Source organism: Trachymyrmex septentrionalis, unplaced genomic scaffold, assembly GCF_001594115.1.
Source record: "Trachymyrmex septentrionalis isolate Tsep2-gDNA-1 unplaced genomic scaffold, Tsep1.0 scaffold31, whole genome shotgun sequence".
NCBI classification, from domain to species: Eukaryota; Metazoa; Arthropoda; class Insecta; order Hymenoptera; family Formicidae; genus Trachymyrmex; species Trachymyrmex septentrionalis.
Genome location: NW_017305474.1, coordinates 1,872,397 through 1,884,201, shown reverse-complemented (window position 1 = coordinate 1,884,201; position 11,805 = coordinate 1,872,397). Strand labels below are relative to the sequence as shown.

Here is an 11,805-nt window from a genome sequence, read left to right as displayed (position 1 = left end):
AGGTCTCAGAAAACTTATCGCTCCACGTAAAGATACACTGTACTGTCTCGCGCTAAAACGCTACGCGTTTTTCTTAGCGCCGAGACACTATTGTGTCTCTGGACTATTATAGATATAATAAATCATGTTATTTGTTGCAATGCCTTCGCTCAATACGAACTTTGTTCGATTTAGGCGTAAAATCGACACCAGATCCAGAAAAATGTAGACTCATACAGCAACAATTGGTGCTACTTTTACATGCGCATAAATGCCAGCGACGCGAGAGTCAAACGAACGGCGAGATGAGACAGTGCACCTTGCCGGACTGTAAAACCATGAAAAATGTTTTGAATCACATGACGAATTGTCAAGTTGGTAAATCTTGTACGGTGCCTCATTGTAGCATGTCTAGGCAAATTATCAATCATTGGAGACATTGTAATCGAAGTGATTGCCCAGTTTGCTTGCCAATAAAACAAGCAAATAAGAATAGGACTAATTCTGCGCAAGGTAATTTGAAAATATTTGTGTCACTTTAATATTTTGGCGATCTCCGAAAATTCTTCAAAAAACATAAACACATTTTATGATTTTTTAGAAAGTAAAACTTTAATAATGCAAAGGAATAAAATGTGTTTACGTTTTTCATAATTTTTTTAGCAGTTATTTCAAACGGTACTTATCTGGAGATATCCTATACATTTACATTATATACGTGTTCTTTTTATCAATAGCGTCCGCAATTCAACCAAATAATCAGCCAAATACAAGTCCATCTGAAATGAGAAGGGCTTATGAAGCTTTAGGGATTCAATGTCCAACAACGACACCGGGAATCTTGCCCGGTCAAGGCGTTGGAAGAGGCGTCAGAATGCCAGCTCCCGGCATGGCGGGTCCTCCAGGAACACTGGGCAACGTTAGATTAGCGCAACCTCAAACACAGGGTGAGTTGCATGACATTTTATATTAATTGTTTGCTTTTTTCAATTCTAAAACATTTTATAAAATTTATTGTATTGTATGTATTGTATAAAATTATATTTTGTTATATTATTTTTTTTATATTTTGTTAAAAGTATAAAATATGATTTGTATAGATTTTTACGAGAAAAGCAACAAGCGATGGGCGCCCATGTGTGTTTCAGCTGCACCGGGACAATCTGTAGTCGGTGCTGGACAACAAGTAGTCGCTCCGAACGTATCTCTTCCTTTAAATTCCGATCCTAGTACGGTCGGAGTAGCCGGCAATCAGACGGTACCGACGACCGGACCCACATCCGCCGCAGCAGCGGCTGCTGCCAATATACAGCAATCTGTTAATATGCAAACATTGTTCGGACTGAACGAGTCTGGACAACCTGGTGTGATAGGCGGGGAAAATAGATTAGCAAATCTGCAGCTTCCAGGTGGTCTTCAACCCGGACAAGTCACTGCGACGCCGGTGCAAGGAACAAAGGAATGGCATTTGTCCGTCACTCCTGATCTCAGAAACCATCTCGTTCATAAATTGTTAGTGAAAATTTTATTATATATGACTTTTCGAAACTTATCGAGCTATAACTCAGTACGTTATAGCGTGTGTGTCTTTTTTAGGGTTCAAGCGATATTCCCGACTCCCGATCCACAAGCCATGCTCGATAAAAGAATGCACAACTTAGTTGCGTACGCGAGGAAGGTAGAAGGTGACATGTATGAAATGGCTAACTCTCGGTCGGAATACTATCATCTATTGGCCGAGAAAATTTACAAGATTCAAAAGGAACTTGGTAAATAATACAATTTCAACACATTAAAACATTTTTAATGCTAATGTTTATTTTTATTTAAAAACCATTTTAAGTAATAGCCATCTTAAGAAGATACTAGTACAAGTTTGTAATTAGTTCGACATTATTTGAAGACTATTTTAAATACAAGGATGGCTTAACTTACGTAGTTCGTGTTTTTTTGTCATTAACATATTTTTAATGAGAATACTTTGTGTGTGTGCATGCGTGCGTGCGTGCGTGCGTGCGTGCGTGCGTGCGTGTTATTTTAGTTAACCAATTCTTTAAGAAACAAATCTTTTTTTTTTTTTTAAGTTAACATATATCAAAGTCTTACTTATTCTAAGTGCAATTTGAATAATGTAGACGAAAAACGACAAAAACGAAAGGAACAGCAACAGCTGCAAGCGCAACAGCAACAACAGCAGCAACAACCAACGCAGCCACCAGGTACATCTGGTCCTGGATTAAGGCCATGTGCACCTCCAAATGTAGGTACCGTTATGCCAGGGGCATCGAAACCTGTTGGAACAGTACCACCTACCTTACGAAGCCACTCACCGAGTATGGGTCAACTGACAACGATACCAGCGATGGCTATCCAACAGCACAATAGGATGCAATTTCCACAGCAACAGCAGGCGCAACAACAACAGCAGGCCCAACAGCAACAACAGGTGCAAGCTCAGCAACAAATACAGCAACAACAGCAGCAACAACAAGGCATCCTGGTCGGCCCTCCCGGTCCTAGCCCAAACGGACAATCCACATCCAACACCAATATGGTGCCTAATCCTGGACTGAGTCCGTTTGGACCTCAAATGTCCCAGGCTAATCTCACGACCACTACTGCATCTAACAACGCGACGACTAGTCAATTCCCGACGTCCAATGGCACGACTGCCGGTTTACCTAACAGTTCTCCTATTCAGAACCAGCATCAATTTCCCGATCTCATGAAAGTCAGACTGGCGCAAGCCCAAGCTCAAGCGGCGCAACAACAGCAACAACAGCAGCAGCAAAGCCAGCAACAACCACAACCGACAAGTGCTCCCAGTCAAGTTGGTACTCCAGCAACATCGATTCCGCAAACACCATCACCGTTTAGTGGTATGCAGCAACCAAGTGCACAGCAGCCGCAGCAACAGCCGCAACAACAATCGAATCAACAATTTCCAACTCGGCCATTGTCAGCTAGCACGCCTAATGACAATGGTATTGCATCATCGACACCACAGACGATACCACCGCCTGCGTCAAGCGGACCAAGTCCAACGGGTGGCGTACCCGTGACGACTACAGGTACGACTAACGGACCTCAGTCGACCACGTCCACACCAAACACACCACTTGTACCGTCGTTAATGACGCCAAATCAAACGGTCTCTTCCGCATCGAACCAGACGCCTCCCCATTCCGGCCCAACACCGTCCCCAGCCGGCCTTGCGAGTCTTGGTAAGGGTATGACCTCGCAAGAACGAGCAGCACTAAACACTCCACGTAGCACATCTATGTCCTCGCAAATGGCTGCCATTACAGCAGCGCTGGATCGTGACAATTCACCCAGCCCGCCGATGAATAATAACAAAGGTAAACTGGATTCCATCAAGGAAGAAATAAAGATGGAGATCAAACAAGAACCACCGGATGAGCCACAGAATCACAGAATGGATGGTAAAAGTGTAAACAATGAGATTATTATTAAAACCGAACCGAAGGACGAACCAATGGAGGAGGGTTCGAATGAGGCGACCGTGAAGGAAGAGCCTGGCATTAAAGAGGAGAGCATGACTCCCGTGTCCAGTCAGGACACGGCTACCTCTGACATCAAACCTTTGGTGCCGGAACCGATTCAACCGAGTGGCACATCTACTGACAAGAAGAAGTGCTTGTTCAAGCCTGATGAATTGCGTCAGGCATTGATGCCGACGTTGGAAAAGTTATATCGACAAGATCCTGAGAGCATTCCGTTCCGACAACCGGTAGATCCCCAAGCATTAGGTATACCGGATTATCCGACTATCGTGAAGAAACCGATGGATCTATCGACGATCAAGAAGAAACTCGACACGGAAAAGTACAGCGATCCGTGGGAATACGTCGACGACGTGTGGATGATGTTCGATAATGCTTGGCTGTATAATCGCAAGACTTCTCGAGTTTATAGATATTGCACCAAGGTAATGTTTATCTAACGATATCATCGCCAACATGCGATATATGCTTTATACGTTCGAGTCTAATTTATTTATTTTCTATTTTTTTTTCAAACACAGCTTTCGGAAGTGTTCGAGCAGGAGATAGACCCCGTGATGCAGGCACTGGGTTATTGTTGCGGCAGAAAGTATACGTTCAACCCGCAGGTACTCTGTTGCTACGGCAAGCAGCTTTGTACGATACCTAGGGATGCAAAGTATTATTCGTATCAAAACAGGTCAGTGCACAATTACACTCAAATATACATTGAATTATAATGCGTAGAGAACTATTGACGTGAGAGATAATACGTTATTTGAAGATACTAATGCTTAAAATGTTAATATTGTATTAAATATTAATGCTGAATCTATCAAAATATTAATACATAGATGTATTCTAATAAGTCGAAGTTTAGTTAATTCATTATATTACTTTTGTTAATCTAAATCGATTGAGCATGTGAGAAATGGCATTTTAAGTATTATGTTACATTAGCAGTTTGAACATTTCTGTAATTAGAGCGTGCACAATGGGGACATGTTTGCAGTATTTTGTAACATCTAGTAGTGACTTTTACGTTTTAAGTAATGTTCTATACGGCTCTACTATGCTTATAGGGCATTTGAAGAACGGTGATCCCCGCGTATTCATCTTCTGTAGACCCTTTTAATATGAAAGTGTCCTATCGCTGAATACGCTAAATTGAATTGACAGGTTAATTAACTTGCTTTTGACAATAAATGCAAAAGCAGGTCAGTCCCCTGAACTACACTTTTTTGAAGCTATATGTACGAATTTTCTTTCGTATTAAACTCACGCACTTAAAGTTTGTGTAATATATAGTTGCGCATATACTTAAGGGATATGTATCGTTTTATACGAGTATAAAATATAACGTTAAAGTTCTAAAATTGAAGAAAGTTACAGCGTAAGGAACGTTTATTGATCGCTGGGATATAAATGGCTTTGCATAGCCTTTTGGTATATGCGATTAGGATTTAGAAAATGACGTATAAATTGATATTTTTTTAACATTGGCACTGTTCTCTTCTTTGTATGTCTTCGCCCATGGGTTGCGCACGCATACACAAATCCTTGTTTGCCGCTTACTTCTTGTGTTGCCTGCGACCTTGCTTCTTTTCGACTCTACTGCGAAATACTTGATTCTGGAAAAAACTGTAATCGAAAAAAAAAACCCAAACGATGCCTTTCCACGGTCTTTCGAAACTGAAATCGGATCCGAAACAATTGGCCATTGCATGCATGTGTAATTACGAAAAAAATTGATTGTACATATATATATATATATATAAAAAACACTTGCCGAAATTGACGGAAACTCAATACGCTGAAACTTGGACACACATTTGGAATAAATTGGCCGTCGTACATCGAATTTACATAATAAAACCGTACACACGGCGCCGATATAATAGTGGTCTTCTAAAGGGAATTGGTCTTCTTTCCGACAGATACACCTTCTGTCAGAAATGTTTCAACGACATTCCTGGTGACACAGTGACGTTGGGAGACGATCCAACGCAGCCTCAAACGTAAGTGATATTAAAAGATTAACGCGTGTAATCTTTATTAACATTATTCCGATAGGTTCTATATGACATCTTTGTTTCTCATAGTGCCATCAAGAAGGAACAGTTCCAGGAAATGAAGAATGATCACTTAGAATTAGAGCCTTTTGTAACCTGTACAGACTGTGGTAGGAGAGTACATCAAATTTGTGTGCTCCATATGGAAGCAATCTGGCCGTTAGGGTAAATAATTTTATTTTATTTTATCGAAACTATAACCGCGAAAAGATTTGACGAATTATATTTTCTCTCTATTAAAATAAAATGCGTTCGCGTTGTTTACTATCTTTTCAAGTTTGATAAAGCCATAAAATATCTTGCGTACTTAGAAGTTACTTTCCCTTTGACAGATTTACCTGTGATAATTGCTTAAAGAAGAAGGGACAGAAACGCAAAGAGAATAAGTTCAATGCCAAACGATTACCCGTAACGAAACTCGGCACGTATATCGAGACGCGCGTAAATAATTTCTTGAAGAAGAAGGAAGCGGGCGCCGGTGAGGTCGCGATCAGAGTGGTCGCATCCAGCGACAAGGTGGTCGAGGTCAAACCCGGGATGCGAAGTAGATTCGTCGAGAACGGCGACATGCCCGGCGAATTCCCATACCGCGCGAAGGCATTGTTCGCGTTCGAGGAGGTCGACGGCACCGACGTCTGTTTTTTCGGTATGCACGTGCAGGAGTACGGAAGCGAATGTACGCCACCTAACACCAGACGAGTTTACATCGCGTATCTGGACTCTGTCCACTTCTTCCGGCCTAGACAATTTCGAACGGCTGTGTATCACGAGATTCTTCTCGGATATCTCGACTACGCGAAACAGCTTGGGTAAGTTCATTCAATCAAAAAGACAAATTATAATCGACGTAATTACAGTTACATAATAGAAATCTAATATTGTATCTAAGATATGAATATAATGAATTTTACATTTAAAAAATATATAAAGACGAAAAATGTGAAATTGCAGATACACTATGGCTCACATTTGGGCTTGTCCACCTTCCGAAGGGGACGATTATATCTTCCACTGCCATCCCGCAGAACAAAAAATACCAAAGCCTAAGAGATTGCAGGAGTGGTACAAGAAAATGTTGGATAAGGGAATGGTCGAAAGAATCGTGCTCGATTACAAGGTTAACAGATAAATGCATTTCATGGATATTTAGATCTAGTCTCTTGTGTTTCCGTTACGTGTCGCGGTATCGTATCGGTGTCAAAGGAGACTTAAAGAAACGTCTGTAGCAAAGCCAGTGTTCTTGTTACATTTACATAGCAATGAACATAGGATTTGCAGACGACATTTTTTTTTTGCATTTTGATTATTTGCGCATGTATCTCTGTATTTGAAGACGGAAATATATAAATAAAACATTTGTATGCAGGACATCTTAAAACAAGCCATGGAAGACAGACTTTCATCCGCGGCGGACCTACCATATTTTGAGGGCGACTTTTGGCCGAATGTGTTGGAAGAAAGTATTAAAGAATTAGATCAGGAAGAGGAAGAGAAACGAAAACAAGCTGAAGCGGCGGAAGCAGCCGCTGCTGCAGCAAACGCGGTAAGTTGTAGAAAATAAATAACGTTTCTACTTGCATGCAATAATCACGTTTTTTGTCTCATATATTTATATCCCCGATCTCATATCTTTTTAGATATTTTCGCTGTCCGAAGACGCAGAAACTCCAGACGGTAAGAAGAAGGGTCAGAAAAAGGCGAAAAAATCTAACAAATCTAAAGCGAATCAAAGGAAAAATAGCAAGAAATCGAATACTCCTCAAACCGGCAATGATCTTTCCGCGAAAATCTTTGCCACTATGGAAAAGCACAAAGAAGTGTTTTTTGTCATTAGGTTGCACAGCGCTCAAAGTGCAGCCAGTTTGGCAGTAAGTTTTTTCCATGTTTTATATTTCTTTTCCTCTGAAAACTTGATGCATGCGATTATTAATTTTTATTTAAATCTTTTTAGCCTATCCAAGATCCCGATCCTGTTATCAATTGTGATCTAATGGATGGTCGTGACGCGTTTCTCACGATGGCAAGGGAAAGGCATTACGAATTTTCATCGCTTAGAAGAGCAAAGTTTAGTTCCATGTCTATGTTGTACGAATTACATAATCAAGGCCAAGACAAGTTTGTTTATACTTGTAATAACTGTAAAAGTCATGTGGAGACTAGATACCATTGTACAGTTTGTGACGTACGTATAAGATTATTTGGAAAAAAGTACTTTTATTTCTTTTCATAATTTACTTTTACTCTAACTTCAATTTTATGACAGGATTTCGATTTATGTGTGAGTTGTAAAGATAAAGACGGTCACCCGCATCCGATGGAGAAACTTGGCTTTGATTTGGATGATGGCTCTTCGCCGGCCGATGCCAAACAAACGAATCCACAGGTAATCTATCTTCTGAAAATATTTATGTTATAATAAGCCTATAATGTACTCATGTATATCTTTTTTATTTCTGCAATGTAGGAGGCGAGGAAATTATCGATACAAAGATGCATTCAGTCATTGGTGCATGCTTGCCAATGTAGAGATGCCAATTGTCGTCTACCGAGTTGTCAAAAGATGAAGCGAGTAGTTATGCACACGAAGAACTGCAAGAGAAAGACAAATGGTGGTTGTCCTATATGTAAACAGTTAATTGCGTTGTGTTGTTATCATGCAAAACACTGCCAAGAGACCAAATGTCTCGTTCCATTCTGCTCCAACATCAAGCACAAAATAAAGCAGCAACAATTACAACAACGGTTACAGCAAGCGCAGTTGCTTAGGTCAGTAAAGTTGTCAACTTTATGTATATTATTGCACTAATACATTTTATTGCCTTTTATTACAAGCATTGCTTTATCTATTTTTATTAAATAGCGAATCGTAGAATGCTACGTAAACTAAAACACGTGAACATATTTTGATTCTTTTGCATGTTTTTGCATGTTTTTATTTTTAAATTTACTGTTAAGCTTTATTCCTTACCTCTTAATATCACTTGCTCTCTGAATAATAGCGTTATAAATTATTTTACTTTCTATTTACTTTTAAACTTAAATAAAAGCTTACTATCTGCTTAGTTATACTGTATCTATCAAACTTTTATATATCGGAAATGGTAGTCAATATTCGCGTTTATTCGTGTATAGGAGGCGAATGGCTGTGATGAATACGAGGCCCACTGGACCTGTAGCAATGCAGACCGGACAACAGACTTCAAATGTTGCCATGACGACTGGAGTCGCTATGAAACCTGGTGTTAGCACATCGAATTTGCCAACTCCACATCAACCAGGTATCGGATTGAAGCCCGGAACGCAGACTCCTCCCGCTCATGTTCTACAAGTGGTGAAGCAGGTGCAGGAGGAGGCAGCGAGACAACAAGCACCACATGTCAACTATGGTAAGGTAACACCGGGCGGTGGTGTTGGTGTGGGTGTCGGCGTAGGAGGTCAAACTGGTGGGGTAATGCCGCCACCTCAGATGCAACGGCCGTTGCCGGTTCAGATGCCGAATCCCAGCGGCACGCATCTCATCCCGATGGATCAATGGACAGCGAGGTATCTATTAAATTCTTACTTTACACATTTTTCATCATTAACTTTGACAAATAAATTATCGAAAATATTAATCAAAAAATCAAAATAGAACACTGTTTCTGCGTATTCTTGTGAGGCAGCATGTTCTTTTATTTTTTAGCAGGTACCAGTCGAATACAGTGATGCAACAAAATCCCAATTTGGCGCGACAGCAGACACCGCAACAGCTGATGCAACAACAACAACAACAACAACAGCATCAGGCTCAACCGGGAATGGGAATGGGTGCGCAAATGGCACGGCAACCGGGCGTGATCGGGCCGGTCGGACAGGTCGGTCCGCAGGCAAGTACTATGCATAAACACGCTCTGCAACAGCTGATGCAAACTCTCAGGAGTCCGCACACGCCCGACCAGCAGAACCAGATACTCCAAATACTTAAGAGCAATCCACCGTTAATGGCCGCCTTCATCAAGCAACGAGTGAGTTGATTGACATTTTAAAAAATATCATACATTTGTTGTTACGCGCAGATTTGACTACTGATCTTCTTAATAAAAAGGCGCTTGTCCATCAGCAACAACCTGGTCAGCATGGTGGGGGTGTCGGCGGCCCATTGGGCCCTAATCAACCCCAACAACAACCTGGTTTGCAGCATATGATGTCTCAACAGCAGCAGCCGCAGCAGCAGCAGCCGCAGCAGCAGACGCAACAGCAACAACAACAGGGTAGACTACAGATACAGATGCTGACTCAGCAGGCGCAACAACAACAGCCAGTACAAGCGCAGTCGCAATGGTATAAGCAACAGATGTTGGTGATGCAGCAGAGGCAACAGCAGGTGGCTCAACAGCAACAACAGCAGCAGCAGCAACAACAACAGCAGCAGCAGCAACAGCAGCAGCAGCCGTTCACTCAACCTCCGGCGCCACCATACGGTCAACAGCGACCTATACGGCCGCTTCTTGGTAATTACATGACCCATCGTAATTACTTAGGAAACAGTGGGGCTGTAGTACGTAGTGTGTTTTCTCGACACCAAAACTTGCCCAACTTCCTAGGTTACGGCGGTTTCAACGAACAGGGCTACGGTCAGCCAGGTCTGAAACCTACTCCGCCGCCCGTGCCCTCGCCGCAAGGCGTCATGGGTCCGCCGGGGATCTCCGTGCAACAACAGTTGATGCAGTCAGTCCGTTCGCCACCGCCCATCCGATCTCCGCAGCCCAACCCCTCGCCGCGACCTGTCCCTTCCCCTCGTAATCAACCGGTACCGTCGCCGCGATCGGGTCCGGTACCATCGCCGCATCATCATCCGCCTCACGGCACGCCGACACATTCGCCGGCTCACGAGCTCGGCGGCGGTCCTAGCGAGATGATGCTTTCGCAGCTGGGTGGCGGTCCAGGTGCGCCCACCGGCCATCCCGCCACTATGCCTCATCATCCCTCGCCGGCGCCGGCGCCCACGAATAGCGGCGCAGACGCCAACGAGGTAACGTCGATGACGCCGCAGGACCAACTCTCCAAGTTCGTCGAGGGGTTGTAGTGACTGTTACGGACGATCACATCGGTCGATGGTTATGTAAGTGTTTCCCTTAACGGAGACGACAACGGCGGCGCTCGGATGGCTGCGACCGTCCGCGTCGCGTGAATTTATAAATAATACGAAACGTTCAACGGAATTATAAAAGCATTAGATAATTAATCTTGAAACTCGCGCGCGCGCCGATAGAGACTGAAAGAGAAAGCCTGACGCGCGTACCATCAAATTTTGTCGAGCGATTGAGCCTGACACGCCTGGGGGTTTGGAACTCCCCTAGGACCGCAGGATAGTTTCCGATTTCGCGATCCTCAATGTTGCGAACAAACGTTTCGGTTCGCGCGCGCGTGTATATATCTTCTCTTTCAATTTTCTACATTATGCGATGCGTCGAAAGACAAGAAGGAAAGATAACGCGATGTTGGTGCTTTTTAATTCTTCTCGGCCTGGCTCAAATAGACTCAAAATTGTTTTCGTCCTTGGTCGAGAAAGAAAGAGATATAAAAATCAGTAGAATGAGGAGGAACGAAAGACTAAAGGAAAACTGTCGAAAGATCATTATTTACGTATCCTCCAGAGCCCCTCGACTCTACCACTCTTCCTCACTGCTACTCGTGCAGGGTGAGTGAAATCGTACAAATATATATATATATATCTCTCTCTCTATATATATATATATACATATACATATACATATATATATATATATATATATATATATGTATGTTGTGTATAATTAACGTTAATCAATAGTTCAAATACTATTAGTTCATAATTAGTATCGTAAATGTACGCAATTATATATTACTATATTAATATTACCGTAACGAAAAATTACAGAGTATATGATAAAGAAGATTTGTAATTGAAAGATAAACGATAATATAGATAGGGAGAATCCACTAGAGTGTTGTATGTAAAGGGAGAGAAAGATAATTTAGATCATACATACGTTAAGTAATATATTTGTTTAATAAGGAGAAAATTTGTTATTAAGAGGATAATCCCTAAGCGCCACACCGAAGGTTGTACCTTAACCATGAAATTTTATGAATTTATCACATGACTCCGTATTTTCCGCATGTCACGAGTCGTCTGTGGAACTTGAAAGAAGCGGCGATATTCTCGGTAAGATGTTCAATCACGTCTTATCGAGAGTATCGCCTATGTGAGTTAACGTTGTCGTAACCAA

General features: G+C 42.0%; 1 protein-coding gene across 4 annotated transcripts in view; it reads left to right on the top strand.

The window, feature by feature from the left end:
- Nucleotides 1-11,193, top strand: part of LOC108749701 (CREB-binding protein) — a 40,431-nt gene extending 29,238 nt beyond the window's left edge. Inside the window, exons 5-23 of one of the 4 annotated variants that reach the window (XM_018488594.1) lie at nt 390-492; nt 717-926; nt 1,080-1,491; nt 1,576-1,748; nt 2,115-3,928; nt 4,025-4,182; nt 5,420-5,500; nt 5,585-5,719; nt 5,887-6,363; nt 6,506-6,671; nt 6,921-7,097; nt 7,192-7,422; nt 7,506-7,736; nt 7,818-7,937; nt 8,019-8,320; nt 8,687-9,097; nt 9,237-9,558; nt 9,639-10,044; nt 10,138-11,193. In XM_018488594.1, the coding sequence (XP_018344096.1) occupies nt 390-492; nt 717-926; nt 1,080-1,491; nt 1,576-1,748; nt 2,115-3,928; nt 4,025-4,182; nt 5,420-5,500; nt 5,585-5,719; nt 5,887-6,363; nt 6,506-6,671; nt 6,921-7,097; nt 7,192-7,422; nt 7,506-7,736; nt 7,818-7,937; nt 8,019-8,320; nt 8,687-9,097; nt 9,237-9,558; nt 9,639-10,044; nt 10,138-10,619 (6,411 nt within the window). In that variant the 3' untranslated portion in view covers nt 10,620-11,193. Of the gene's footprint in view, nt 1-389; nt 493-716; nt 927-1,079; nt 1,492-1,575; nt 1,749-2,114; nt 3,929-4,024; nt 4,183-5,383; nt 5,501-5,584; nt 5,720-5,886; nt 6,364-6,505; nt 6,672-6,920; nt 7,098-7,191; nt 7,423-7,505; nt 7,737-7,817; nt 7,938-8,018; nt 8,321-8,686; nt 9,098-9,236; nt 9,559-9,638 lie in introns of all 4 variants that reach the window. The other 3 variants (XM_018488591.1, XM_018488593.1, XM_018488592.1) reach the window with 3 other exon arrangements.
- Nucleotides 11,194-11,805: the final 612 nt, after the last annotated feature.